This window comes from Aspergillus stella-maris, assembly GCF_047715825.1.
Source record: "Aspergillus stella-maris strain CBS 113639 unplaced genomic scaffold BDV14scaffold_68, whole genome shotgun sequence".
In the NCBI taxonomy this organism is placed as follows: Eukaryota; Fungi; Ascomycota; class Eurotiomycetes; order Eurotiales; family Aspergillaceae; genus Aspergillus; species Aspergillus stella-maris.
The window spans coordinates 19,615-43,448 of NW_027396862.1; the positions used below are offsets into that span (position 1 = coordinate 19,615).

A 23,834-nucleotide genomic window follows, 5' to 3' on the forward strand; every position below is an offset into this window, starting at 1 on the left:
GCCTGCGTAAGATACCGTAATCAGGGTACGACGACTGTCCGAACCAGTTTCCACCGAAGTCTGGCAGTGGCAGTCCTTCATACAGACGTGGACGTGGCCGGGTTCTCGCCTCCCTTTGCTGCAGCTGTCCTCTTTCTGCAAAACAACACCACCACCCTACCTCCCTCTCACGCTCCGAGTCCATGACGGGTCTTGCCGCAGCTGCCGGTGCTTGTTGATTTCCTTTATACTCGTCTCCTGCATCCTCGATTCGCTCTGCCCGTGCTTTTCTCTCCGGCATTACCGCCTTCTCACTCCATCCCCTTTTTATACCCCGGATTCGAACCCTGCGATGGTGATGCCTTAAAGAATTGCTTTGTTTTTCTCTCTTACTCCTAATCTCCGGCTTCATCTTCTCGCCTTTCATTCACCCTTTTTATTTCAAGATTATTTGTTTCATTCGATAGAATCATGCCGAAGAATCGACCTGCGACGTCTGGCTATGCCCGTTTGGCGCAGGAGGAGGAAGATAGACATAACGACCCCTACGAATACTCGGACGACGATGACCTGTACCATACATCCAGCACAGCCAACCCCTACGGCACACAATATGAACCAATTTCAACTCGAGGCTCGTTGCCGCCCGGAGTCCCTGCGACACCGCCGGAGTATCGACGGAGATCGAGCGGACACCATCGAAGAGCACGACGGAACTCGGCGGTGGACATAAAAGCGATTAATGCTCGTCTCGAGCGCTGGGCGGAAGACTTCGCCAATAAGTTCAAGATCCACCGCGTCAAAGGGAAAACACTCGAGGAGGAGAAGCTGGAAATCTACCACTCTGTCTTCCAAGCTCCCAATGGCATTACACCGATTACAGCGGAAGAGCTGGAATCCGAGGAGGTTGAGGCGGCTACGCGGAAAGCTCGAGATGGATTTGAGGAGGTTGTAGAGAGCGTGCGGGTGGCCATAGAAATGGGCATGCACCCGCGCATGATCTCTCAGGGCAGTTCAGGAAGTTACTTCGCGCGCAACAGCGATGGTAAAGTTGTCGGAGTGTTCAAACCGAAAGATGAAGAACCCTATGCATCCCGCAATCCGAAATGGACGAAATGGATTCATCGGAACCTGTTCCCCTGCTTCTTCGGGCGCGCTTGTTTGATTCCCAACTTGTCCTACGTCTCCGAGGCTGCCGCCTACGTCCTCGACGATCGCCTTCGCACCCACATGGTCCCGTACACCGATATCGTGTGGCTCTCTTCGAAATCATTCTATTACGACTTCTGGGATAGAAGAAAGGCCTGGATGGGCAAGAAGAAACTTCCCCCAAAGGCTGGTAGTTTTCAGGTGTTCTTGAAGGGCTACAGAGATGCCAATCTCTTCCTGAGGGAGCACCCTTGGCCCGATCAGACAAATACCGGTTTCCGTGCACAGGACGCACCAAAGCGCAAGAAGCGCCCATGGAACGAGGCCTGCAGGCCTTCTGGGGTTCAGTCCGATGATGAAGAAGAGGAGGAAGAAGAGGTCCAGGCGTACGCGCGCACACCATCTCCACAAGACGAAACCGAACGACGATTCTACTGGACCGAGAACCTCAAACAGTCTTTTCGGGAGGAATTGGAGAAACTGGTTATCCTGGATTACATTATGCGAAACACGGACCGCGGCTTGGACAACTGGATGATCAAAATTGACTGGAAAACAGAAGACGTTTCGATCGTCGCGGAGCCTCCCAAGACAAACGAATCCCAACAGGACGATGACGATTATTTGGTACCCCCCCGACCAGTTTCTGTAAATTCAGATAAGCCTCATTCCCCATCATACCCATACCGACGGCATGAGACGATGCAGGCTGTGAGCCGTACGGGAACTCCGTTGAATTCCAACGAGCCCCAGGCGTCTATTCAGATCGGTGCCATTGATAACAGTCTGTCGTGGCCGTGGAAACACCCTGATGCCGTGCGTTCCCAAATTTACCCTGATATATCTATTGTTTGCTAACAATCACTTAGTGGCGAAGCTTTCCATTCGGCTGGTTGTTCCTCCCGGTGTCTTTGATTGGCCAGCCCTTCTCCAAGAAAACTCGTGAACACTTCCTCCCACTTTTGACCTCGACCGCCTGGTGGAGTGGCACACAGATGGCCCTACGCCGCATCTTTTCGCAGGACGATGACTTCAAGGAGAGCATGTTTGCCAGACAGATCGCCGTCATGAAAGGCCAAGCATGGAACGTCGTTGAAACATTGAAACAGCCAGATCATGGTCCCCTTGAACTCACTCGGAGAACCCGCGTTTGTGTCTGGGATGACCTGGTAGACGTACCTGTTGCGATTCCTCTTCGCGGACCATCAACCGAGGCACAGCGACAGAAGGTCAGGAGCTACGACAATCGCTACGACCCAGACAATGAAGAGATGGACATTGGTGCCGCTATTTCCATGGCCGATGAGGACCTCGTCGGACTCTCTTCGCCCCCAAGCGAGCTACCCAACCCCAACCGCTTTGAATTGTCTCGCGGCCGAACCTCCCGAGACTCTGGACGTCCGCCAACCGCCAGCTCCACCGACTACGGTTTCAGTCGCGACAGTGCCGATGGTCTCAGCCCGAGAAGAAACAGCGAACGGAACTGGCCATCATTACCCCCGCGACCTGGCAACAAACACCAAAAGCACAGCTCCCTTTCAAGTACCCGCGGCGCTCACCTCATCTGGAGTAGCGACGACCTGGAGGGCGACCTCGGCTACGCGGCTGCCGAGGGCATGGAAGGCAATCAGCGCAAGGTGATTGTCGAGCGGATAGAGGCCGTCAAGAGTAAAAACCCTGTCTTTACCTGGTGCTGACATCCTTACCTTTGCTTTTCCGTTTCATGGGCGGACTTCGTTTCCATTAGACCACTGCATGACCTTCCCCTTCTTATCACTGCTTTTTTCTATTACCGCTCAAACTACCCCATCATGACTTCATTACCTTCATCTTATTTACATTTAGCGTCTTACGGCAAACAGGCATGAGGAGTCTATTAGCTGCGAGGAGCGGCTTTGGTTGGGAAAATGCCACCCTGATGTTGTATTGTATATAGACATATAGCTAGCTTCTCACTAATAATCATGATCCCCGGAGGAATCACTTTCTCTTCTTTCAAATAATCCAAGTGAAAGCCGAGTGAGCGAGAGCTGAGTCGGAGATGAGATCGGACTGAACATCGGAGTGAGGGAAGTGAGAGTGGCCATTATCTTATCGGAATCTCCTCTTGGCGACATCACCTTGAACGCTCGAGGCAACTGATCGCAACCTCACCTTCTCGCTCGTCTCTCTTCTCTCGTACTTCCTCTTCCTACCTTTTTGTGTTCCTCTTTCTCCTTCTTCTTTCTTCTTGCGCTTTCACCTTCCGCGATAGAACTTTCCGCGCCCAGAACGCTCCTCTCTTCATCGCCCTTCGTCATCGCTCGAGTCCCATCCCTCCCGACTCCCGATAAGACTCGCATGCCCCCCACGCAGGCTGCCGCTTTCACGATCTCCTTGATGCGCTGGATCTTCTGATTCTCATATGATACGCTCGTTTCATTCGCCCCGACATACCCACAAACGTACAACTCACGCCCCCCGCCGTCACCCGCAGCCGCCAGAGGGAAGGGATCATGGCATCCCACGCCCACATGCTGCTTAACCCTCGGGCGTACAAGAAACAGCTACAGAAAAATGGTACAGATCCAGATCCCCTTTTGCCTTCATCCGAGCCCGAACATGGTGTTGACCATGGTCCCAAAACCCGTCCTGGCCTTGCGACTTCCTCTCCGTCTTCCCCTCGACGATCCCCCACTCCCCCAGATGATCTCAGCGACTTGAATTCGAGTGACCGAGAAAGTTTACAAGATGTCACAGGCCAGCAAGGTGCAAATAACATTCCCCGAAACACCGCGCCGTCCATTGCCCCTCCTGGTACCTCTGTCGCCCACCGCCAAAGTCCACAGCGCCCACCGTCCGCGCACCGCGCGAGCCCGATCTCGCGGCCGCAGTACGCCTCCTCTGCCGGCTCGACCAGCGCGAGCGCTTCACCGCAATCATGGACACAAGCAACGCCAGACATCGACTTCCAGTTCACAGATGCTTCCGGAGTCGACACCAGCGACAGCAAGCGAAGCGCGGATCCGACAGAACTAGATAGCGATGTTGATTTCAGGCACAGAAGGCTGATCGAGAACATGTACGGGGTAGAGCGGCGTACGGGAACACCTTACAAGAGGGTGAAATTGGACGAGAGACAGAATGGAGCAGTGAAACGAGGTCCTATTACCGGAAACAGCGGGCTGGGGGAGTACATGAGGGAGGATGATGGGGAGACTTCGAGTTCTACTGCAATAACGCCAAACGTTGTTGATCTGACTCTTGGTAAGAAGCTAGCTGCGCCTCGACCTGCGCGATCCACGCTGACGATTCTAGATGCAGCAGGAAGCAACGATGACGACGACTTGCAAGTTACTGGTTCGAATGACCTGAGTGTGCAAAGAGTGTGCTATGGGAAACTGGAAAATGCGACCATTCAAGCCTCATTGATCCCAATGCCGTCCGCACAAGCGCTGGTGGTTGATCCGAACCATTGGCCATCAATGAAGCTCGGGGTTCATCGACAGGCGGGTTCAGGGAACAACAGAATAGAAGTATCCGATCCTAACGGAAAGAATTTTGGCGTGATCGATTCCAAAACCGCCGCCGTCATAGTACCCCTGTTGGACTCCAAAGCTCTCAGTGTGGAGATTACCGCCCGTCTTGACGGGCGCAGGAAGCTTCCGAACGAAGTGCCGTGGAATGAATGCTCATCGATTTATAGAGCGTCAGTCAATCTGTATGGCCTTCGTCAGGATGCCGAGAGGGTTGGAAACTATCTTGGTCAGCACAACGTTTGGCTTGCGACTCCATTTGCGGTGGAACAAGGAGTTCCTCTTTTCAATCCCCATGCTGAGAGAAGACGCATGCAACCAAACTATGCGCCGACTGGTACGCCGCGGAGTAGGTCTGGGGTTAACTATGAAGTCAGGACGGCCGAAGAAGTCAATGATGCCGTCATGAAAATGTTCGATCAGCTTCACAGTGCTGACGACCTACTCGAACTGGATCCCCCACCACTCGTCACGACGCCATTACTTCCCCACCAGAAACAGGCCCTGTGGTTTATGACGGAAAAAGAGAAACCTCGCAAGTTCGGACCCAATGAGGAGGACAACAATTCTCTTTGGAGGCAGGAATACCATCGCAACGGAGCGAAGAAATACCGAGAAATCATCAGCGGTATCGTTATGGATGAGGAACCACCACAGAGCCTTGGCGGACTACTGGCGGACATGATGGGTCTGGGAAAGACTTTGAGCATTTTGTCCTTGGTTGTTTCCTCCCTCACACAAGCTCAAGAATGGGCGAGTGGCATCCCATCTCCCGAGCTGATCAAGAGCCGACCAGGCATCCGCAACACGAGGACCACTCTGCTAGTTGTTCCTCTGAGTACCGTCAACAATTGGATGTCACAGATCAAGGAGCATTTACGGGAGGATTCAGTCTCGTTTTACGTCTTTCACGGGTCTTCTCGGACCAACAGCGTGGACGAACTGTCCAAGTATGACTTGGTCATTACAACATACAGCATTGTTCTCAGCGAAGTCAAGAGACGAGGAGGGGCTAGTCCATTGAATAAGATGAATATGTTCCGCATTGTGTTGGACGAGGCGCATACAATCAGGGAGCAGACCGCCGCCCAAACAAGGGCCATCTTCCAGCTCAACTCGCAGCGGCGCTGGTCCGTCACAGGAACACCCATTCAGAACCGTCTGGAAGATCTGTTATCAGTCACCAAGTTCTTGGGACTCTATCCCTATGATGACCGGAGTCGTTTTGGGATGCACATACTTAGTCGGTTCAAGACTGGTGACGCCACTGTCCTTGCTAGCTTGCGCGTTCTGGTCGATTCATTCACCCTGCGGAGAGTAAAGGACAAGATTGATCTGCCACCGCGGCGCGACAAGATCATCATGCTCGAGTTCACCGAAGCAGAGAAACAGCTACATGAGTTCTTCCGGAAGGAGTCTAATGTGATGATGCGCGTTATTGCAGGAGAAGAGAAGAGCAAGACGATGGGCAGAATGTATCATCACATTCTCAAGGCCATGATGATTCTTCGTCAGGTCAGCGCACATGGAAAGGAGCTGCTAGATAGCGATGAGCGAGCACGGATCAAGGGCATGAGTGTGCATGATGCCATTGATCTCGAAGAAGGCTCCAACGACGTCCCAGGGGCCGTGGATAAAAAGGCGTATGAAATGTTCACCCTCATGCAGGAGTCCTCAGCCGATACCTGCGCCATCTGCAGCAGGCGATTGGAAGACCAGAATGCAGACACTAACGGAGCCGCTGCTCCCGGTAAGAACGACGCCATCGCCATCATCCTTCCCTGCTACGACATCCTCTGTCCGGAATGCTTCGCCAGCTCAAAACCATCATTTGACAACCAGCTCGGCGGCCCCGGATCCTTCGATGTCAGATGCAACGTCTGCGAAGGCTGGATTCCAGCGTCATACTCAACCATTACGGTGAATGGTTTGGAAGAGTACATCCTCGAGCAAGCCCGCTCAAAGCAGACTAAGAAGCAAGCGAAGACCCTCGGCGAGTACGAAGGCCCGCACACCAAAACCAAAGCCCTAATGTCACACCTCCTCGCAACAGCCGAGGAAAGCACTAAGCTCCCCGAGGGCGAAGCACCGCTAAAGAGTGTCGTCTTCTCAGCCTGGACATCCCATCTCGACCTCATCGAGATCGCTCTTCGAGACCAAGGCCTCACAGGATTCGTCCGCCTCGATGGGACTATGACACTGGCAGCGCGAAACAAGGCGCTAGACACATTCCGCAGTGATAATAACATCACCATCCTCCTCGCGACAATTGGAGCCGGTGGTGTCGGACTTAACCTCACAGCCGCCTCTAACGTTTACATCATGGAACCGCAGTACAACCCAGCTGCGGTAGCGCAAGCAATCGACCGAGTTCACCGTCTCGGTCAGAATCGCGAAGTAACGACAGTTCAGTTCCTCATGAAAGAAAGCATCGAGGAGAAGATCTCCGAGCTGGCGAAGAAGAAGCAACAGCTCGCCGATATGAGTCTGAACCGCGGCAAGCTCGATAAGGCTGCGGTTCAAGAGGAGAGGATGAGAGAGTACCGCACTCTATTCAAGTGAACGACGCAAGCAGCTCGAGGAGCCTGCAGTTGTTCATGCGCCGTTATTACAATTTTTTCCCGCTGTTGTTTCATTTCCATTTCCATCCCCTTGTTTTGTTCTGCTACTTTGGTCACGTTTGGACGGGTCGGTCAGGTCAGGTTCGCTTCCATTCGGTTTGGCTTCGTCATACATATTGATACCCAGGTTTTTGTTTTTTCTTCCTTATGTTGTTTCTTTCTTTCACGACGTGATGTGACTTGACTTGACTTTGCATGCCACGCATCATATAATGGGCCTAGAAGAGAACAGAGATATTACGACGCAAGTCACGGGCATAGCTATCATAATGAACCATTCAACAATTTCATCATGAAAGAGGAACCTAAGTTCAAGACGCTGACTAAATCAAATTCGTAGAAAATAGGATGCAGGTATCATTCTCATCGCGCACCACCACCACCATAAATCCCATTCGACACACCCCCCAACACCCCCTCAACCCTCTTCCTAAGAACCCTCAACTCCCGAACTTTCCGCTCCCTCTCCTCCTCAACACCCCTCAATTCAACCTCTAACTCCCTTATCCTCTTCTCCTGCTCTGCCTCCGAGGACCCGATACCCGGTAACACGGAAATAAGATACTCAATCTGCTGCTCCTTTATCACCAGGTCCCGCGCTAACTCTCTCTGCCTCGCCGCAAACGTCCTCGGACTATCAGGGCGCGGCGGGAGTCCCTCTTCGCCTGCTGCTTCTGCGCCATCTGCGCCTCCTGCTGTTGCGGGACCGGGTGTAACTCCTCCTCCTCCTCCGGCAGAGGGCGACCCTTGAGAAGTGTTATTGAGTATTGCGGCCGCACTAGCGGGGATAGGAGGGGTTGAGGAATTCTTCTGGATTTTGGCGAGGGCAGGCGCGGAGTCGGGGTTTGGGGGTGGGATTGCGGGGGAGTTGTCGTGGTAGGTTGTTAGGTAGCCGATTGTGGCGTAGAATTGGGTTGCGAGCTGTTGTTTTGTTAGTTGTTATGTTGCCTTTGATATAGGGTGTGTGGGTAGTGGTGAGGAGAAGGGGAGTGTACCTGGTCAAGGCATGTTTGGAGCTGGGTTAGGATGTCCGCCATATCGTATGGCCTCGAGTTTTGTATAGAGGCTGGGAGGAGAAGATGTAGTTGGTGAGGGAGATCTTGATGTTTATCCAAGATGACGAAGTGAGATGAAGTTCAAGAATCCTTATCGGATACATCGTCCTCGATAACCTTCGGAGTTGCAGCGGAGCGGAGATTCACCGCCCACGAAGCTTTGCGACAGCCCCAGGAGCTTCAACGAACAACTATTTCTACATATTTGCTTCTATACAGAATGTCGAGATATGAATTTAAAGAGCTCATTCCTCTCCTCCCCACCATCCCTACGATGCCTCTCAACAACAACTAAACCCCTCAATGGCACAAGCATAACCCCCTTCACGCGCCGCCTCTTCCAACTCCCCCCTCCACCCCCAAACCCATCCGCCTCGCATACCTCCCTCTCATCCTTCCTCTCCTACGCCGCACGCACCGCCCTCCCAGAATCAACAACAACCTACCAAGGCACCCACTACGAATACACCGTCCAATCACACCTCCGCGCCAGCGCTTTCAACCTCCACCGCGTCGGCGGCCGATCAGACCTCGGCGTTGATCTCCAAGGAACATGGCACATTGGCCCGCGACCCGTCCTCGACCCTCCAATTCGTGTAATCGTGCAATGTAAAGCATTGAAAACGAAGATCGGACCGAATATAGTACGCGAGCTAGACGGAGTCACGGCGAGGCATTTTCGGGGGCGCGATGGGCCTGTTGGTGCGGGAGTTTTGGTGTCGCCTAGGGAGGCTACGAGGGGGGTTCGGGAGGCGATGGGGCGCAGTGGGATGCCGCTTGTTTGGATGATGGTTGGGCGGGAGGGGGTGGTTCGGCAGGTTCTTTGGAATGGAAGGATTGATGGGGTTGGACTTGGGCTTGGTGGGTTGGGTGTTGATGTTTTGTATTCGGGTGGTGCTGGGGGTATTGGAGATGTGAGTGAGGATGGGACTGCGAAGAGTGAGGCGGAGGCTAGGTTGACGTGGGATGGGAGGGAGGTGCAGAGTATGGATGAGGTTGAGGAGGAGATGAGAGTTTTGGAGGAGGAATGGATGGTGAAGTGGCAGGCTCATGGGTTAGGGGAAATATCAGCGAAGGAGGTGTTGGATGCCGTGGAGAGAGTTGTGCCGGGGATGAGACCGATTATGATCTCGGATGAGGAGAGGAAAGTAGTGGCTAGGAGTCTGCTGGACAGGTAGCCTAGCCTTGCTCTCCCATGTATAATACTACGACCATGTATAGTATCCATAATGAACCAGCATATAAACTTCATGAAATCAATTGGGTATCTGTCCACACCGAACGCCAAAAACCGATTCAGCCCTGCATAGTCGACCAAAAATAATTCGAATAGAAAAAGCGCGAGAACTTCGGATCCAGATTGACAACGTGGACGTCGCCCTTGCGACTGTTGCGGATAACAGCCTTGGTGAAATCGCCCGCCTCATCCGGCTCAATATCGATGCCCAACGCCCGGTAGATCTTCAGTCGGAGCCTGCATCTGTTAGCACGAAGCCAGGTTCAACGGTCCAATTCCGGATTGAAGAACATACAGGATAGCATCGTCAGCCTCCCTCTCTCGCCTCGTCGTCTCATCACCCTCGACACCCTGAGCTTCTAAATCGGCCAACCGCTCCTTCAGCATCTCCAGCTCGCTCTCCAGTCGCTCGCTTTCGATCTCTAGTTCCGACGCGGCTTTGGCGATGCGGAATTTCTTCGTGTCCAGCTCGACCATTGCCCCGGCGTGTTTGCTTGCGTCGTGCGCGGCGACGGCTTCTTCATGTTGTGTGTTTAGGGATTGCAAGTGGCGGGAGAGTTTCCGTAGGGACGATTCGGCCTCGCGCATGCGCAGGTCGCGCGATTGTTGGAGGGTCGTGAGGGAGTCATTGATGCGGGAGACGGCTTGTTTGTCCGGCGCGATGTTGAAGTTGCCGATTGTGTGGTGGATGAGCTATGAAAACATTAGTCTAGGTCATAGTGAGGCGAAGTGAGGCGAAAAATGACTTACAGTAGAGGGATTCTCGTCGAGCAACATGGTGAATAGTATGTCTTCTTGAAGAAGAGGACCGCGGAGAGTGAAATGAAGCCGAGATGAGGGGATGTATTTATCGCGTATTACGGATACGGTTGGGAGGGCAACCGCCACAACTCCACGTGCACCGCCTCGTCATTTATCGAGCTGCCTGGCTATTTTCCTGACATCATTTGCAGACTAGACTTTTTGACACGAAGCAGAGCTTCACCTGGTATTCAAAATCTCAGAACAAAATGACCTCTTCAAACCTTCCTTGTATGTATTCCCAGCCTGCTTTGTGGGAGCTACTACTGACAGAGTTCAGATGCCGCAGATGCTGAAAGGTACAGCTTTTCTCCGCTTTGACCGGTTGATCATAGCTAACGAGGAACAGCCCTCTGAAGCCTGCAGAGCTGCAGGTTTTGCGGGCACAGTACGAGAAGGAGGGCGACTATGTTGGTGTTCAGACAAAGTTCAACTACGCCTGGGTATGCTGGCCTCTCCCTCACTCCCGCCCGCCGCCCGGGCACCGGCATCCCTAGATCATAGCTAACAGCTGTTTTGCTTGCAGGGTCTGATCAAATCCAACTCCCGACAAGAGCAACAAGAAGGCGTCCGTCTACTGTCCGAAATCTTCCGTGCCCACCCCGAACGCCGTCGTGAATGTCTCTTCTACCTCGCCCTGGGCAATTACAAGCTCGGCAACTATGGAGAGGCCCGCCGATACAACGACCTTCTCATTGACAAGGAGCCCGGAAACCTCCAAGCGGCAAGTCTGCGGACATTGATTGACGACAAGGTGTCGAAGGAGGGTCTCGTTGGAATCGCCATCGTTGGAGGGCTGGCCCTCGCTGCGGGGGTTGTAGGTGGCATTCTATTCCGCGGACAGCGGCGGTAAGCGGACGGTCAGATATATCTACATGTCGGTGGCGGATCTGTATATACTTGACGACGTTGACGATGATATCCGTCTCTCTGCTCTAACTTCTTGTATGTTTGTTGGTTGTTTGCTGTTTCGGGTTGAGTTTTGGGTTGTTAGCATGTCATCATACTTGGCGTTCTCGACCGGAGGAGGACGGCCTCGAGGCGCATCATAATTCTACTAATTTCTTTCATCTGTTATTATGTACAAGAATATGTGAATGTAGTCAGTGGAAAACATGTATGCAGGCAAACAGACGAGGCTCAATGTATACAGTGTATAGTTGGCTGCGCCACTCGGATGCTAACGTCATTCAAACAGACAGCGCGGCGGGCACTGGGCCTTAGTTAACTTAGTTACTCAGTTGATAGTAAGAAACTCCAGCTCATCCATCACTGCTCAAACCGTCAAGTATCCTTTCTGCCTCGTCTTTATTAATCTGCCCTTTGTCCTCTATTCACCCTTTTCTTTCACAGCAAAATGACCATATCAGCTGGTGCCTGCCAAACTTTCAAGTCATGAACAACGCCTTTATTGCTTGACTGGTTGGTCTCATTCAAGTGTCTCATTCGACCCCTCCTCTTATCCTTGTCTTAAATTCTCTCTCAGATTATATTTGTCCTTCTTTCTCCTTCTCATCTGATCCCTCCCACATATATCCACCATGGATACAGGCGACCGCGTGCTTTGCCATGCCTGCGGGCGAGTATGGCCCCGCAACGTGCAAGAGGATCTACAATGTCCATACTGCAGCTCAGAATTCACAGAGATCGTGAGTTTCGCATTCAGCGCCTTTTAATTATACCATGCTGATTATCACAGGTTGAGATTCCTCCTGACCCAGAAGAACTCGACACCGACTCCGAACCAGAAGCCTCATCCTCACACTCCGACCCCCCCGAATCCTTCCCCGGCCATCGATCGCCGTCCCCTCCTCGTTCTCCGTTTAATCCATGGGCAGACCATAACCCCTGGGCACGTACACCTCACGACGATGACGAGACGCACGGATGGAGCGGCCCAGGCTACCAGTATACTCAGCGAACGTACCGATCCCCCGGCGGAAACCTTCGCTTCTCGTTCCAGGCACAGAGAATGCAGCCCCGCGGAGCAGGCGGCGCACAGCGGGGGATGAACCCGGACCCGATGCAGGGCCTTGATTCATTCTTCCGGACTATCAGTGAAGCCAACCGAGAACGGGCGCGCGGTGGACCAAGATCACCAACGGGTTATACGTCGACTCGTGGATTTGGTGATATGGCTGGAGGGAGGACTACATATGGGGGCTGGAACCAGCCGCCGTCTGGTGGTTTATCGCCTCGGGATGCCGATGGGCCTCAGCCTATGGGCACTCCGTTGCGAACTTTGGGAGAGTGAGTTTTTCCCAGTCCATACCTTGTTCTCTACTAACTGTTATAGTATCCTTGAGATCCTACACCACGACCTCGGAGAGGTACAAGCTGGCGGAAACGGCGGTCCGAATGTACGTGTTATGAACGGGGGAACCCCACTCGGGGCTCTTCTCTCAGCAATGTTCAACATCGAGCGCAACGGCGACGCAGTATATTCGCAGGAAGAGCTAGACCGGGTCGTGACACAGCTATTCGGACAGAACGGAAGCCGCAACGCAGCACCACCAGCCTCCGAAGACGCCATTCATGCTCTGCCCAAGAAGCCCGCCACAACGGAGATGCTCGGTGCAGAGGGCTCATCCGAGTGTTCTATCTGCATGGACGTCGTCAAAGTAGGGGATGAGGTCTCGGTGCTCCCCTGCACCCACTGGTTCCATCCGCAGTGCATTGAAGCGTGGTTGACACAGCACAATACCTGCCCTCACTGTCGACGCGGGATTGATTCGAGTGATGCGAATAACGGCGGGGCTTCCAGTGCGAGTGCTAATGCTAATCCGACTTCACCTTACGCAGCGCCGTAAGTGCGCTCCTAATACCGGCCCAGCCCTTCGTAATCCAGGAATGATCGCTGATATCGCTTTCAATCTATACAGTCCTCAAAATATCTCAAACAATACTAGACGCTCAAACTCAATATCGGCACCCGGCGCCTACCCATCCTATGATTCTTACAGAGAACAAGAGTCTACTTCGCAGGTAAACCGTGAAGAGTCGAATAATGGAGGCGGAGGCTGGGCAGGATGGGTGCGCAGTCGGTTCGGCGGAGGTGGATGATGGTGACCGTAGTGTTTAACTGTTTTGTTGGACGTTGTTGGCGTTAGGACTTGGTCACTTTTTTTTCTTTTGGTCGTTCACATGTCTCAAGCTTCTCCTTAACTTCTAAGCTTCTGGCTTGAATAGCAGATAGACTTGATTGAGCGAGTCTGGGACGGACACAGACCATGATTGACGAAAGACTTGCGAGGGACTTTTTGATGTATTTATTTCTTGATGACAATGATATCCTACTGTTTCTTTTCACTTTCTTATATTTAACACTGTTAATCAAGCGAAGTTATTGTATTGAGTGGCGTGATTCGGAATCTCCTTCCTGTCGTCAAATATGGAGTAAAGCGATCTAGATCTCTACCAAATCCATTGGTCATTAAGGAAACAGCCAATATCTGCAGGAATAGATTGATAAGATCCAGTACTAGATAAGCTGCTGCATCTGCTTCATCTTGCTCTCTCTACACCTTCATCTTCTACATTATTCAAGTTTAGTACTTCCCCGCACCACTGTTTACTCTTCTCTTTCTCTTTCTCCAACTCTCTCCCTCAATCAACCCCACCATACCTACCAACAACAGTCACAATGAAAACCCTCTACCGCAACGCCCTTATCGCCTCCGTCTCAGAGAGTGAGACAGCCACCCTCCTCGTCGAAAACGATACAATCGCCTATATCGGTCCCGAGCAAGATGCACCCAATGACCACGACCAAACAGTCGACCTCGGCGGGCGACGAGTCCTACCTGGCTTTATTGATGGGTACGCATACACCCACTCTATCACCCACTCAATTCCAAGACGGCTGTAGACTGTACTAACGATAGAGCAACAGACACATGCATCTCCTCCTCTTCGGCTCCTCGCTCTCTAAAATCTCCTTAGACAACTGCACCTCCATTTTCGATATCCGCAGTGCCATATCCGCCGGCGCAGCGACAAGACCCGCCTCATCAAACCCGCGCCTCTTCTGCAGCGGGTGGATGCACTCCATGACAGATGGGCTAGCACTAGCTTCCATGATCGATGACCTCGACGAAAGACCGATCTTCATCGATGCAAAGGATCTGCATTCTGCTTGGTGTAACGGCGCGGCGTTAAGAGATTTAGGTGTGGACAACGACACACCGGATCCTGAGGGCGGTATGATTGAACGGGATAGTGAGGGGTATCCAACGGGGTTATTGAGTGAGGCTGCTGCCGTGACGATTGTCTGGCCTCATGTTGCGAAGGTTGCGACTGATGATGAGAAGAGGGGGTCCGTTGTGGATGCGATAAAGGCGTATAATGCAGCCGGGTATACGGGGATGGTTGAGATGGCGACGGATGAGAATATTTGGGCCGTTGCGAGTCAACTGTATCAGGAAGGAGAGGAAGAGGTCTTCATGAGACTGGCATGCCACTGGATAATATCCCCAGCCAAAGAGGAAAAGGATGTCCTTGCGCAAGTTGATCGCGCCATCGCCCTGCATAAACAGTTCAACAAGAAAACGTCACCTAATTTCCGCATCGCCGGGATAAAAGTCATTTGCGATGGCGTTGTGGATGCGTGCACTGCGGCTTTGACAGAACCATACAGCACCAACAGTGCATCCCCCGCGCCGCTCTGGGAATTCGATGTCCTATCCAAGGTCGTGCAGCGCGCCGACGCAGCAGGACTGCAATGCGCCCTTCACGCCATCGGCGACGAAGCGGTCCGAATCGCCATAAACGCTCTTGAAACCGTCGCCCCTCCACCAGGTGCTCCCTCAAAGCGGCACAGAATCGAACACCTCGAACTCACATCGCCCGGCGACGCAAAGCGTCTATCGGACCTGGGTATAACAGCAAGTATCCAGCCCGTGCACGCAGACCCCGCGATTCTCCGCGCCTGGCCGAAACTGCTCGGTCCTGAGCGCGTAAAGCGTGCATTTGCGTATAGAGAGTTCCTTGAAAGCGGCGCGAATGTTGCTATCGGCACGGACTCACCGACTGCGCCGCATCATCCGCTTAGGAATCTGTATACGGCTACGACGAGACGGAGTGCACGGGAGCCGGAATGTACTGAGGTTGTTAATGAGGGGTTTAAGCTTAGTTTGCAGCAGGCATTGAGTGCTGCGGCGAAAGGGTCAGCGTATAGTTGTTTTGCGGATGATGTTGTTGGAACTTTGGAGGTTGGGAAGAAGGCTGATTTTGTGGTTCTTGAGCGGGATAGTCCTTGGAAGGCTGAAGGGTTGTTGGACGTGAATGTTGCAGAGACGTATTTTGGGGGACGGAAGGTGTTTTTTTCTGTTTGATTAACTACCTAGTCTGTCTACCTTGGTAGTACGGGTCATCTATGTATATAAGCCGAGAGTCTAGAGATTAGCCCTGGGGACCTTGAGCGTCCCCAAGAACCCCTCCGCACCACCCAATATCTCCTTCAGCACATCTCCCAACCAAACAAAATCGCTCTTCTCAAGATAAATTTGTGCGCTGAGTCTCGTGTAAAACCACTCCCCGTGTTGGAAACAGGGAACGAATGTTCCCTTCTCGATCAATTTCTCGTGCAGGTAGTGCGCGAGGGGACTCACGTCTGCTGAGCGGACGGTCACGATACCATCTCGCTTCTTCTGCCTCTCATCTTCGTCAGAGACACGAATCGGTAGTCGCACATTAACCATACTACATCCCAACCCACCCTTCCCCCCCTTAACAGCCCTCAGAATATCCGTCCCCAATGCGTTGGCAACAACATTCCCCGCCTCCCCTGCTAACTCCTCAAGGTAAGAATATATCTTCTCCTCACCACCACAGACCTCCTTTCTAAATTTCATAGCGGCTGGAACACACGAGTACGCGCTGTCATCTGTTGTCCCCGTGAATTCGAAGAGCGTGATGAAGGGGCTTTTGCCATTGTCCGGAAGTACGGAGGGGAGAAGCTCCTCGCCTTCTTCACCCACTGAATTTGAGGAAGATGAGGCTGCTGTTGAAAATGCGGGGACAGGCGGAGGTGTCGGAGGGATATACCCCCAAGACGTAGGCAAACTCGTCCTTATAAACCGCTGATTCCGCTCGGGGACGTACAGTACCGCGCAGGAGCGGGGGGTGTATAGCCACCTAACTCAACCATCAATAACCAATTCATACGAAAAAGAGGGAAGAAATGAACAGAATGGAAAGTACATACTTATGACAATTACTCGTAAAAAAATCACACCCGAGCCTCCCCAAATCTAAATTAATCATGCCCACCCCATGCGCCCCATCAATACAACTCAGGATCCCCAGCTTTTTACAAAGAGCCGTGACCTCCTCAAACGGGAACCTTATACCGGGATTTGAAATGACCGTTTCAAAGACTGCTACCTTTGGGTTCAGGCCCTGCCTCTTCACACCCTCGACAACGGCTTTAAACCGCGCAATGAGTTCGCCTTCTTCCAATGGGAAGGCGTATTTGACCTTCCGAAGCTGAACACCCCAGCTTTCCCTTAGGGCAAGTAATGTCCGTTCAACGGCTCCATAGACGGTCTCGAAGTAGATAACGACATCATTACTCGTTAATTCGCGTGTGATTGCTAGATTGTGAAGGACTGTATTCACGCCTGTCGTGGCATTGCGGACGAGAACGCAGTCCGAGACAGGGACATTTAGGAGGTTTGCAAGGACAGCGCGCGATTTGTCGAGAAGGGGAGGCTGTGTGTAGCGGATGAAAATGTCTGGCGCCGCCTCAAGAGATTTCTGGAGGGTTTGTTGGGCTTCTAGGAGGGAAATGGGGTATGTGCCGAAGGAGCCTGTGATGTCAGTGTCAGTGTTAGTGGAGGGCGGTTAGATGCGGGGACAGACCGTGGTTGAGGTTGCGGTAGTTGGGGCCGATGAGGAATTGCGACTTCATGGGGTTGCCGAAGGGGGTTGGGGAGGGCATTTTGAAGTGTATAGAAATGAAGAAAGAGATACGAAAAGGAAAGAAATTCCAGGTGTAGGTAGGAAAGTTGAAGAATTCTTGGGTCGGGGACCATGATCCATTTAACTGCAGTGGAAATACAAAATTCCAACCAGGTAAACTATCTACTACCACTATCATACATGACTCACTACCACACGCCCTTCGATCACCGCTTGCCCTTCTTGCGGGGAGCCACCATCTTGAATGCTGCGCTGCTGGTGTCTTCCTCGCGCGGTGTGCTTGCAGAGCCCTTCTTCGCAACCTCGCTCCATCCCCCGCCGTTCTTCTCCGCGAGAGCGCTGGTCGAGACCGACTCCACAATTCCCTTATCAGCCAGCTTACGACGACGAATGAACTCATCCGCGAATCGGCGGCCATCCAGCGTCTGTGAGTTGGCGTAAACAGAGTCGGAGATGATTTCTGCCTCGGCGGGGAGCATTTGCAGCTGCTGAACAAAGTCGTCGACTAAGAAAAGTTAGTTTGAATCCTAAACTTCAAGTAAAGCTTAAACATACCATTGATGTTGCTGTTCAGCCCCTTACCGAGGGTCAGCTTGGCCCACTTGTTGAACTCCTCCATGGCCCGGCTGGGGTTAGAAGGTGTGCTGACAGGCAGGGCACGGGGGGCTGCAGTGGCGGCGGTCACCGGCTGAGGACGGACTGGCGACGACGCGATAGGAACAGGTCCGCTGGTGGAGCGAGGTCCAGTGGGAGCAACAGGGGGAGCCTTGGCCTTGCCGCTGGCTCCAACCGTAGTCCAAGCACCGGTGCCGGCGCTGACTGGAGAAGCAGCGGGAGCTTTACTAGCCAGGTCCGCATAGCGCTTACCAGCGGAAGAGGGAGCAGGGGTAGTCGAGGCAATTGTCTGAGCAGCAGCGGCAGCGGCGGTAGCGGCGGCAGCAGCCTGGCGCTGCTTACGAGCCTCTTCTTCCTTCTGGATCTGGGCTAGAGTCTTCTTTGCCGTAGAAGTCGTTGCAGTAGCCGCGCCCTTGGTGTTTCCCCACACAGAGCCAGCTGACGTAGGAGTGGCAGGAGATCCGCTGCTGGCCCAGTTGGCGCTGGACGGAAGACCAGGGGCTTGCTGTGCCTGAGCCTGGCTAAGACGTTCCTGTTCGGCAAGAAGCTGAGCACGGCGAGCGGCGGCCACAACTTCTTCGCGCTGCGCAGCACTGCGAGCTTCGGCTTCTTGGATTTCCTTGAGAGATGGACCCTTGGACTTAGGAGCCTCGCTTGCCTCCTTGGCCCATGGTGCGATAGAAGTAGCCGGAGCCTCGACGGGAGTCTGGGTCTGGGAGCGAGAGTTGGCGGCAAGAGACTCGGCGACGTTCTGGCGGTTGCGCTGAGCGGCCGGGGCAGGAAGAGGAGAGGCGGATGGAGGAGGAGGGAAAGGTTGAGGCATGGCCGAGTCGCCCTTGGCACCCCAGGCACTCTCACTAGCAGCTTGGGCCTGTTGCTTGGCCTGCTCCTGCTCCTCTTGCTCCTGAGCAGCCTTCTGAACTTGCTGAGATAAAGTGAGAACGGGCTCTTCCTCGACAATAGACGAACCCATTTCCTCTAGAGTAGAGCTTGCCTCGTCCTCAGCTGGCTGGGAGGGCGCTGCAACCGGTTGAGTAGGCAAGCCTTCGGCGGTGCGCATGCCAAATTCACCTTCCTGAGCCCTTAGCGCGTGAAATTGACGGAGTCGCTCCTCACGCGCCTGCTGGTCAAACAAGCTGTCACCGTGGGTGCTGTCAAACTGCTCTTGCTCCTGCTGCAGGCGAGCGCGGTCCTGAAGCATGGTGGCTACCTGCGGGCTGGGAAAAAGATTATCGGGCTGCCGAGCGGCGAGGGATGTCGGACTGCCGAACGCGAAAGGATCGGGTCTGTTGTTCACGTTCAAACGATCTAGCAGCGTAGGGAGATGCTCTTGGCTGCTGTCTAAAAAATCCGTCCCGATAATCTGAGAGCCAACATTGGGTAAAGGGTTCGGCCGGATCGTGCCTGGGGCATCGAAGAAGCCGGAGCCAGGTTGCTGCTGCTGACCTTGCTGCATGGGTCCCTGGATCGGGGAGGGCTGAAACCCAATGGGTGAAGCAATACTGCCAAAGCTGGGCTGGCTGTGAAGGCTGTGGGCACTGGAGTGGTGCTGCAGCTGAGGAGGGTGAATGCCAGGAACTCCAGGCTGAAATTGGATCTGCTTCATGATAGCCTGCTGCTGCGCAAGGTGCTCCTTCTGGCGAGCCATCAGATATTGCTCCTCTTGCTTCCTACGCTCAAGGGCATTCTGCTGCTCGGCCGTCAAAGTGGTGCCAAAGCTTGGGAAGCTTCCAGGGAACGGCGGCTGGGCAGAGCCAGTAGGAGCAGTAGTACTTCCCCAGGTGGGAGCATTGGGTTCGGGACCATGAGGAACACCGATCTGAGGAACCAAGAAGGGCTCCCTCGAGTTGCCGATGCGGCGCACCAACTGGGCGAGCGGCTCAAACTCCGGATCTTCCAGCTTCCTAATCTGGAGGTCTGGGCTGAAGAAGCCTGCCTTGAACCAATCGTGCATCTCTAATCCAGTCCAGGGGCCTTGGATGTTGCCTTGAGGATCACGGTAAATCCAGCGCATACGGTCTGGCATCACCATGGTACGCTGCTGCGCTGTAGGAACCGAGCCAGCGCCGCCAGCCTGTCCGGTCTGTCCGTCCTGGACCATAGAGGCAGGAAGAGAGCCTACAGCGGAGACAGGGGTGTGCGAAGTCGATGTTGTCGCAGCCGGTTGAGCAGGCGTTTCAGTTTGGAGATCTGTCAAGAATTAGAACGGTCTAGACATGACGGAGAAGGACAATTACCTGATGGCTGGGTCTCATCCAGACTGCCCAGATCCTGCCTTGGCTGCTCATTTTGCAGCTGCTCCTGCATCGCTTGAGGGAAGAGTGAACCCAGCTTGCTTGAGCGACCAATGCTGCCGGTGCCAGAGATTCCAGTGTGAGGGCTGAAAAGTCCGCCACCTCCCAGAGTCGACAGAGCGGGAGACTGGAGGTCAGCCATCGAACCGAAGATGGGATCTCCGAAACCTCCAGCGAACGCAGACCTCTCTTTAGTAGGAGTACCGACCGCGCCAGCAGTCGACCATCCAGTAGTACCGAGAGAAGGAAGACCACCAAGACCACCCAGGTTGCTGAAGTTTCGGTTGCCAACGACGCTCGAGTTCTGGCTGCGGTCGATGGAAGGCAGATCCATTCCGGAGCCCACGCGACGCATGGAGCCGAACGCAGCCGAATCGCGCAGACCACTGAGTCCAGGGTGACTGGCGTTTTGGATCTCGGAACCGTCAGTGTCCACGTCATCCACATCCCCTCTGTCGCCGTGAGGACTTTGATAAGGGTTTGTGTTGGTGGGACTGGTAGGTTCGCGTCCGTGAAGGTGAGGAGTCGGGTGGCGCGAGTTCTCATGACTCTGCATTAGTTCACGGAAGCCAGGAATGCTGGAAGTCATGCCAAAGGCGGAGAATCCAAGCTGGTCCGCTCCCTGAGAAGGCATGCTGACGTCCTGAGAGCCTCCGAGGGCCGCGCTGCCGCTTCGAGGCTCATCGGAGAATGGATTGGTCTCGCTTCGGCCAGCGCGGGTCTTGAATTGATCACCCCAAGGAGACCCGGCTCGCCCTTCCGCTTCACTCTCGCCCAGGCGTTCCAGGTTGCTCATGGAAGGCTTTTCCCTGATCGAAGAAATGTCCTCCAAGCTGTCCTTGGAGAACAGCCCCTTCAGACGACTTTCTCCACGCAGGCTTCCGAATCCAGGCTTCTTCTCGGTGGTTGGAGTGTTCGCAGCGCTGGAACTACCCAAGTTGAAAGCTCCAAATGCACCCATAGGCGAGAAGTTGGCGCTCTGGGAGGCGGAAGGCCAAGGAGAAGATGAACCAGGCAGCGCCACAGGGTTCGTCGAGCTGCGCTTCAAAGAACCGAATGGCGAGGAAGTCTCTGGCGCTTCACGGCCTTGAGTTTCCTTTTCCTTCTCCTCCCACTTGGAAACCGATGTCGTGTCTCGGAAATCGGTCTTGCGACGTAGCAGAGACGGAGGCGGAGTCGAAGTATGCGGTTCGTCGCGGAAAAAACGAGAGCCGCCGGTCGTGGGGGACATGGGGTTCCCGATCGAGTCGCCGGTTTCCCGACGCCTAGGTCCCGGTCTTGCTGTCGGAGACGAGGTATTGTAGGCGTTCGGATTTCCTTGCGTGTAAGAAATCGAAGTCCTGCGTCCAGGGCCGCCGGTGGTTGTATTTTCTTTGGCGGCGTTTGTGGGAGGAGGCTTCAGTGGGGAATTGACCGAGACGGAGAATATCTACAAAATTAGCACTGCTTATTGCGAGTATAGACCGCAGACATAGACAAGAGGAGCGGCGAAACAAACCTCTTTCTCGTCATCGGTCATATCCATTAAGCCCAAAGGCTCAATCTGCCCACCATGATCCCAGCACACCTCAGGCCCATTAGAATTGTCCTTGTGGTCATCCCGCTTCCCCCAAGCCCCGTTTACCGCTGGTGTTTCAATATGAGGGTTCCAATCGGCAACGAAATAATCGGCAACATTCTTAGTCAAAATCCCAGTATCCCGCTGTGCCTTATACAGTTCGAGGAGCTGTTCTTTTGAATAACGAGTGTCGACAGACGCTCCGTTGCGAGGTCCGCTCGAGAGGGTCGAGGACATGTGCGAAGGATAGGTCCCGCCGGTCGGGGTCGTGGCAGAGGGTGGTTCGCGAGTATGGGAGGTATTTGTGGCGACCGATGGGCGGCGAAAGGTTTGTGTTGCTCCGTTCATACGAGTGCGAGACCTGGACCGTCAATACGTCAGTCGCGAGGGAAACAAGATCCAGAAGCAGCCTTTGTTTATTGCAGGAGATAGCAGGCAAAAAAAATAATGTTGGGCCGCATACCATTCTCCACCGGCGGTTCCATCAGCTCTCCTGCTTGAGGCGTCTTGGGTGTTGCCAGCGGCGGCCGAAGCGAAACTCGAGGGGAGTGGCGTCGGCATTATGTCGTGGAAGGCTTGCTAAAGGACAATGGGTAAACCGAAGGTTGATAAAGGTGGAAAAGAAGAGGTAAAAATCGAGAGTTTGAGCTATCTAAAAGTTAGAGACAGATGGTCACGGAACAATGTGCGAGTGTTACAAGTCGACACGGGACATGGAAGTGGGAAAGAGTAGGAATCTACCAGCTAGGTAGACGGGGGGGGGAGCAGCGGACAGAATGCAGGGGAAGATGGCGAAGTCAAGGTGTCACGTACGTGCTCTGGCAGAGGTTGCTGGAGGCAGATCGAGTGAGGGATGAGGTCAAAGTCGAGACGAAAGAAGCGCTAGACGATCCAAGTCGAGAAGAAGATCTGGAGGCTCGAAGTTCCTGAGAAAAATGAAGAGGCTGCGGCGAATTAGCTGGGGCCGTGGCATTACCACCAGTGGTACCGTCGACGTCACGTCCGTACCACTTCTCTGTCATTCACTGCCAACCCCCAATTTTATGAAATTTATCCAAGCCATGCCGCGAACACACACAAATCATTCGTCTTCGGTAAAGCGCCCTGGGAGTGCGGCAGCCACCGACGCCTTTGCTGATGTTGAAGACGGCTTTCTAGAGTATTATTTTTTGAAGTAGTCACAGACTATAGAAATCAAGCTATGATTCCACTTTTAATTTTTCAAGGTTGAAAGACAATAGAGCTTCCAGAGCCCTGGAAGATGGTGCGTAGTCTTTGCTCTAGGCCAGACCTACAGATACGTAATGCCACGCGCGAAAGCCACTGGCGCTTTGGACACAAACGCTTCAATCTCCTGAGGTCGACGTGTCGCTTCGACAGCGGTGTGTATAACAATATTGAAAAAAGCCTTTTTCAAGGCATGACAAAGGAGAGGCAGATTTAAATGGTTATTTGCTTGCTCAAATTGGGTATCGAGACCAAATCGCTTTCCGACTCATGTCAAGTCCCTCAGGGTCTTCTATGCCCTCAAGATAGATCAGAATGAGTTTAACGCAGCTCTCACCACTCCGTACTGATCCAATGAATCACGTCTAGTATCCTTGTTTTTGCTTTTGCGTTGATACCGATGCCCTGGATTCAAAAGCAAACTCCGCTCTTGGACAGCACAACTCCCGTTCGTACCATCTGCGGTCTGCATAACCAAGGCACGATGCAGTGATTGCCAAAGTCTGGACTTCACTATCCATGCTGCTCATTCATACCATATCCTGGCCAGAGCCAGAAATAGCATGATCCGCGGGGAAGGTTTGGAATGCTATTGGTACGCACTCTCCGCAATCCAACCCCAGCCTCGCTGTGTACTCCTACACTTGCAGCTTTGCAGCTCCCTTTTCGACGCGTTCCTGGCCACGATTCGCTCCAGTTATTGAAATCCAGACGCGTCAACGGCTTTTGAGACCAAGGCCCTGCCGATTTGCTGCGGTCAGCGTTGCGTTGCAGGAGACCCGTTTTACTTGGGACCTGGACTGGTTTTAACCAGGACAACCCTGCCATCCCTTACGGACAAGCACATGCGTGCAATCTTGGA

At 53.5% G+C, this 23,834-nt stretch overlaps 11 protein-coding genes across 11 annotated transcripts; 6 read left to right on the top strand and 5 right to left on the bottom strand.

The window, feature by feature from the left end:
* Window positions 1-94: 94 nt before the first annotated feature.
* Window positions 95-3,106, top strand: BDV14DRAFT_181019 (1-phosphatidylinositol 4-kinase LSB6). The gene is made up of 2 exons (XM_073769992.1): window positions 95-1,944; window positions 1,998-3,106. The coding sequence occupies exons 1-2, from the start codon at window positions 451-453 to the stop codon at window positions 2,823-2,825; spliced, it is 2,322 nt and encodes a 773-aa protein (XP_073624106.1). The 5' UTR covers window positions 95-450; the 3' UTR covers window positions 2,826-3,106.
* A 30-nt stretch (window positions 3,107-3,136) lies between these two features.
* Window positions 3,137-4,010, bottom strand: BDV14DRAFT_181021 (uncharacterized protein). Its single transcript, XM_073769993.1, has 2 exons — window positions 3,868-4,010; window positions 3,137-3,687 (listed from the first exon to the last, which is right to left on the bottom strand). The coding sequence occupies exons 1-2, from the start codon at window positions 3,911-3,913 to the stop codon at window positions 3,494-3,496; spliced, it is 240 nt and encodes a 79-aa protein (XP_073624107.1). The 5' UTR covers window positions 3,914-4,010; the 3' UTR covers window positions 3,137-3,493.
* BDV14DRAFT_181023 (SNF2 family N-terminal domain-containing protein) lies at window positions 4,004-7,664 on the top strand. Its single transcript, XM_073769994.1, has 2 exons — window positions 4,004-4,374; window positions 4,426-7,664. Exons 1-2 carry the CDS (start codon window positions 4,188-4,190, stop codon window positions 7,203-7,205), a joined length of 2,967 nt encoding a protein of 988 aa, XP_073624108.1. The 5' UTR covers window positions 4,004-4,187; the 3' UTR covers window positions 7,206-7,664.
* Window positions 7,628-8,416, bottom strand: BDV14DRAFT_211238 (med21 domain-containing protein; the record flags this gene model as incomplete). Its single annotated transcript, XM_073776050.1, has 2 exons — window positions 8,260-8,416; window positions 7,628-8,185 (listed from the first exon to the last, which is right to left on the bottom strand). The coding sequence occupies exons 1-2, from the start codon at window positions 8,299-8,301 to the stop codon at window positions 7,628-7,630; spliced, it is 600 nt and encodes a 199-aa protein (XP_073624109.1). The 5' UTR covers window positions 8,302-8,416.
* Window positions 8,417-8,426: 10 nt separating this feature from the next.
* BDV14DRAFT_128794 (uncharacterized protein) lies at window positions 8,427-9,649 on the top strand. Its single transcript, XM_073766054.1, has one exon. The coding sequence runs from the start codon at window positions 8,550-8,552 to the stop codon at window positions 9,495-9,497; it is 948 nt and encodes a 315-aa protein (XP_073624110.1). The 5' UTR covers window positions 8,427-8,549; the 3' UTR covers window positions 9,498-9,649.
* Window positions 9,557-10,363, bottom strand: BDV14DRAFT_128790 (kinetochore Spc24 family protein). Its single transcript, XM_073766053.1, has 3 exons — window positions 10,307-10,363; window positions 9,852-10,249; window positions 9,557-9,793 (listed from the first exon to the last, which is right to left on the bottom strand). The coding sequence occupies exons 1-3, from the start codon at window positions 10,331-10,333 to the stop codon at window positions 9,616-9,618; spliced, it is 603 nt and encodes a 200-aa protein (XP_073624111.1). The 5' UTR covers window positions 10,334-10,363; the 3' UTR covers window positions 9,557-9,615.
* Window positions 10,364-10,470: 107 nt separating this feature from the next.
* BDV14DRAFT_181027 (mitochondrial fission 1 protein) lies at window positions 10,471-11,625 on the top strand. Its single transcript, XM_073769995.1, has 4 exons — window positions 10,471-10,588; window positions 10,638-10,656; window positions 10,707-10,800; window positions 10,884-11,625. The coding sequence occupies exons 1-4, from the start codon at window positions 10,567-10,569 to the stop codon at window positions 11,208-11,210; spliced, it is 462 nt and encodes a 153-aa protein (XP_073624112.1). The 5' UTR covers window positions 10,471-10,566; the 3' UTR covers window positions 11,211-11,625.
* BDV14DRAFT_181030 (putative RING finger domain protein) lies at window positions 11,608-13,769 on the top strand. Its single transcript, XM_073769996.1, has 4 exons — window positions 11,608-12,006; window positions 12,057-12,607; window positions 12,654-13,163; window positions 13,240-13,769. Exons 1-4 carry the CDS (start codon window positions 11,899-11,901, stop codon window positions 13,418-13,420), a joined length of 1,350 nt encoding a protein of 449 aa, XP_073624113.1. The 5' UTR covers window positions 11,608-11,898; the 3' UTR covers window positions 13,421-13,769.
* Window positions 13,770-13,810: 41 nt separating this feature from the next.
* On the top strand, window positions 13,811-16,057 carry BDV14DRAFT_181031 (amidohydrolase). Its single transcript, XM_073769997.1, has 2 exons — window positions 13,811-14,176; window positions 14,250-16,057. The coding sequence occupies exons 1-2, from the start codon at window positions 14,001-14,003 to the stop codon at window positions 15,688-15,690; spliced, it is 1,617 nt and encodes a 538-aa protein (XP_073624114.1). The 5' UTR covers window positions 13,811-14,000; the 3' UTR covers window positions 15,691-16,057.
* On the bottom strand, window positions 15,751-17,297 carry BDV14DRAFT_204002 (putative aminotransferase family protein (LolT); the record flags this gene model as incomplete). Its single annotated transcript, XM_073774415.1, has 3 exons — window positions 15,751-16,492; window positions 16,563-17,166; window positions 17,219-17,297. 3 exons carry the CDS (start codon window positions 17,295-17,297, stop codon window positions 15,751-15,753), a joined length of 1,425 nt encoding a protein of 474 aa, XP_073624115.1.
* Window positions 17,298-17,484: 187 nt separating this feature from the next.
* BDV14DRAFT_204003 (uncharacterized protein) lies at window positions 17,485-22,306 on the bottom strand (the record flags this gene model as incomplete). The annotated part of the gene is made up of 5 exons (XM_073774416.1): window positions 17,485-17,783; window positions 17,834-20,083; window positions 20,131-21,616; window positions 21,686-22,106; window positions 22,209-22,306. The coding sequence occupies 5 exons, from the start codon at window positions 22,304-22,306 to the stop codon at window positions 17,485-17,487; spliced, it is 4,554 nt and encodes a 1,517-aa protein (XP_073624116.1).
* Window positions 22,307-23,834: the final 1,528 nt, after the last annotated feature.

Excerpts from the sequence above, each read along its gene's own strand:
- BDV14DRAFT_181019 (XM_073769992.1), top strand. The coding sequence starts at position 451 with ATGCCGAAGAATCGACCTGCGACGTCTGGCTATGCCCGTTTGGCGCAG. Across the intron at positions 1,945-1,997 it reads CGTGGAAACACCCTGATGCC|TGGCGAAGCTTTCCATTCGG; the intron begins GTGCGTTCCCAA and ends ACAATCACTTAG.
- BDV14DRAFT_181023 (XM_073769994.1), top strand. The coding sequence starts at position 4,188 with ATGTACGGGGTAGAGCGGCGTACGGGAACACCTTACAAGAGGGTGAAA. Across the intron at positions 4,375-4,425 it reads CGTTGTTGATCTGACTCTTG|ATGCAGCAGGAAGCAACGAT; the intron begins GTAAGAAGCTAG and ends TGACGATTCTAG.
- BDV14DRAFT_181030 (XM_073769996.1), top strand. The coding sequence starts at position 11,899 with ATGGATACAGGCGACCGCGTGCTTTGCCATGCCTGCGGGCGAGTATGG. Across the intron at positions 12,007-12,056 it reads GCTCAGAATTCACAGAGATC|GTTGAGATTCCTCCTGACCC; the intron begins GTGAGTTTCGCA and ends TGATTATCACAG. Across the intron at positions 13,164-13,239 it reads ACTTCACCTTACGCAGCGCC|TCCTCAAAATATCTCAAACA; the intron begins GTAAGTGCGCTC and ends CAATCTATACAG.
- BDV14DRAFT_181027 (XM_073769995.1), top strand. The coding sequence starts at position 10,567 with ATGACCTCTTCAAACCTTCCTT. Across the intron at positions 10,801-10,883 it reads CAAAGTTCAACTACGCCTGG|GGTCTGATCAAATCCAACTC; the intron begins GTATGCTGGCCT and ends TTTTGCTTGCAG.
- BDV14DRAFT_181021 (XM_073769993.1), bottom strand. The coding sequence starts at position 3,913 with ATGGACGGCGCGGTGTTTCGGGGAATGTTATTTGCACCTTGCTGGC. Across the intron at positions 3,688-3,867 it reads GTTATTTGCACCTTGCTGGC|CATTTTTCTGTAGCTGTTTC; the intron begins CTGTGACATCTT and ends CTGGATCTGTAC.
- BDV14DRAFT_128794 (XM_073766054.1), top strand. The coding sequence starts at position 8,550 with ATGAATTTAAAGAGCTCATTCCTCTCCTCCCCACCATCCCTACGATGC.
- BDV14DRAFT_128790 (XM_073766053.1), bottom strand. The coding sequence starts at position 10,333 with ATGTTGCTCGACGAGAATCCCTCTACT. Across the intron at positions 10,250-10,306 it reads TCGACGAGAATCCCTCTACT|CTCATCCACCACACAATCGG; the intron begins GTAAGTCATTTT and ends ATGTTTTCATAG. Across the intron at positions 9,794-9,851 it reads GAGGCTGACGATGCTATCCT|GCTCCGACTGAAGATCTACC; the intron begins GTATGTTCTTCA and ends TAACAGATGCAG.
- BDV14DRAFT_181031 (XM_073769997.1), top strand. The coding sequence starts at position 14,001 with ATGAAAACCCTCTACCGCAACGCCCTTATCGCCTCCGTCTCAGAGAGT. Across the intron at positions 14,177-14,249 it reads CTACCTGGCTTTATTGATGG|ACACATGCATCTCCTCCTCT; the intron begins GTACGCATACAC and ends ATAGAGCAACAG.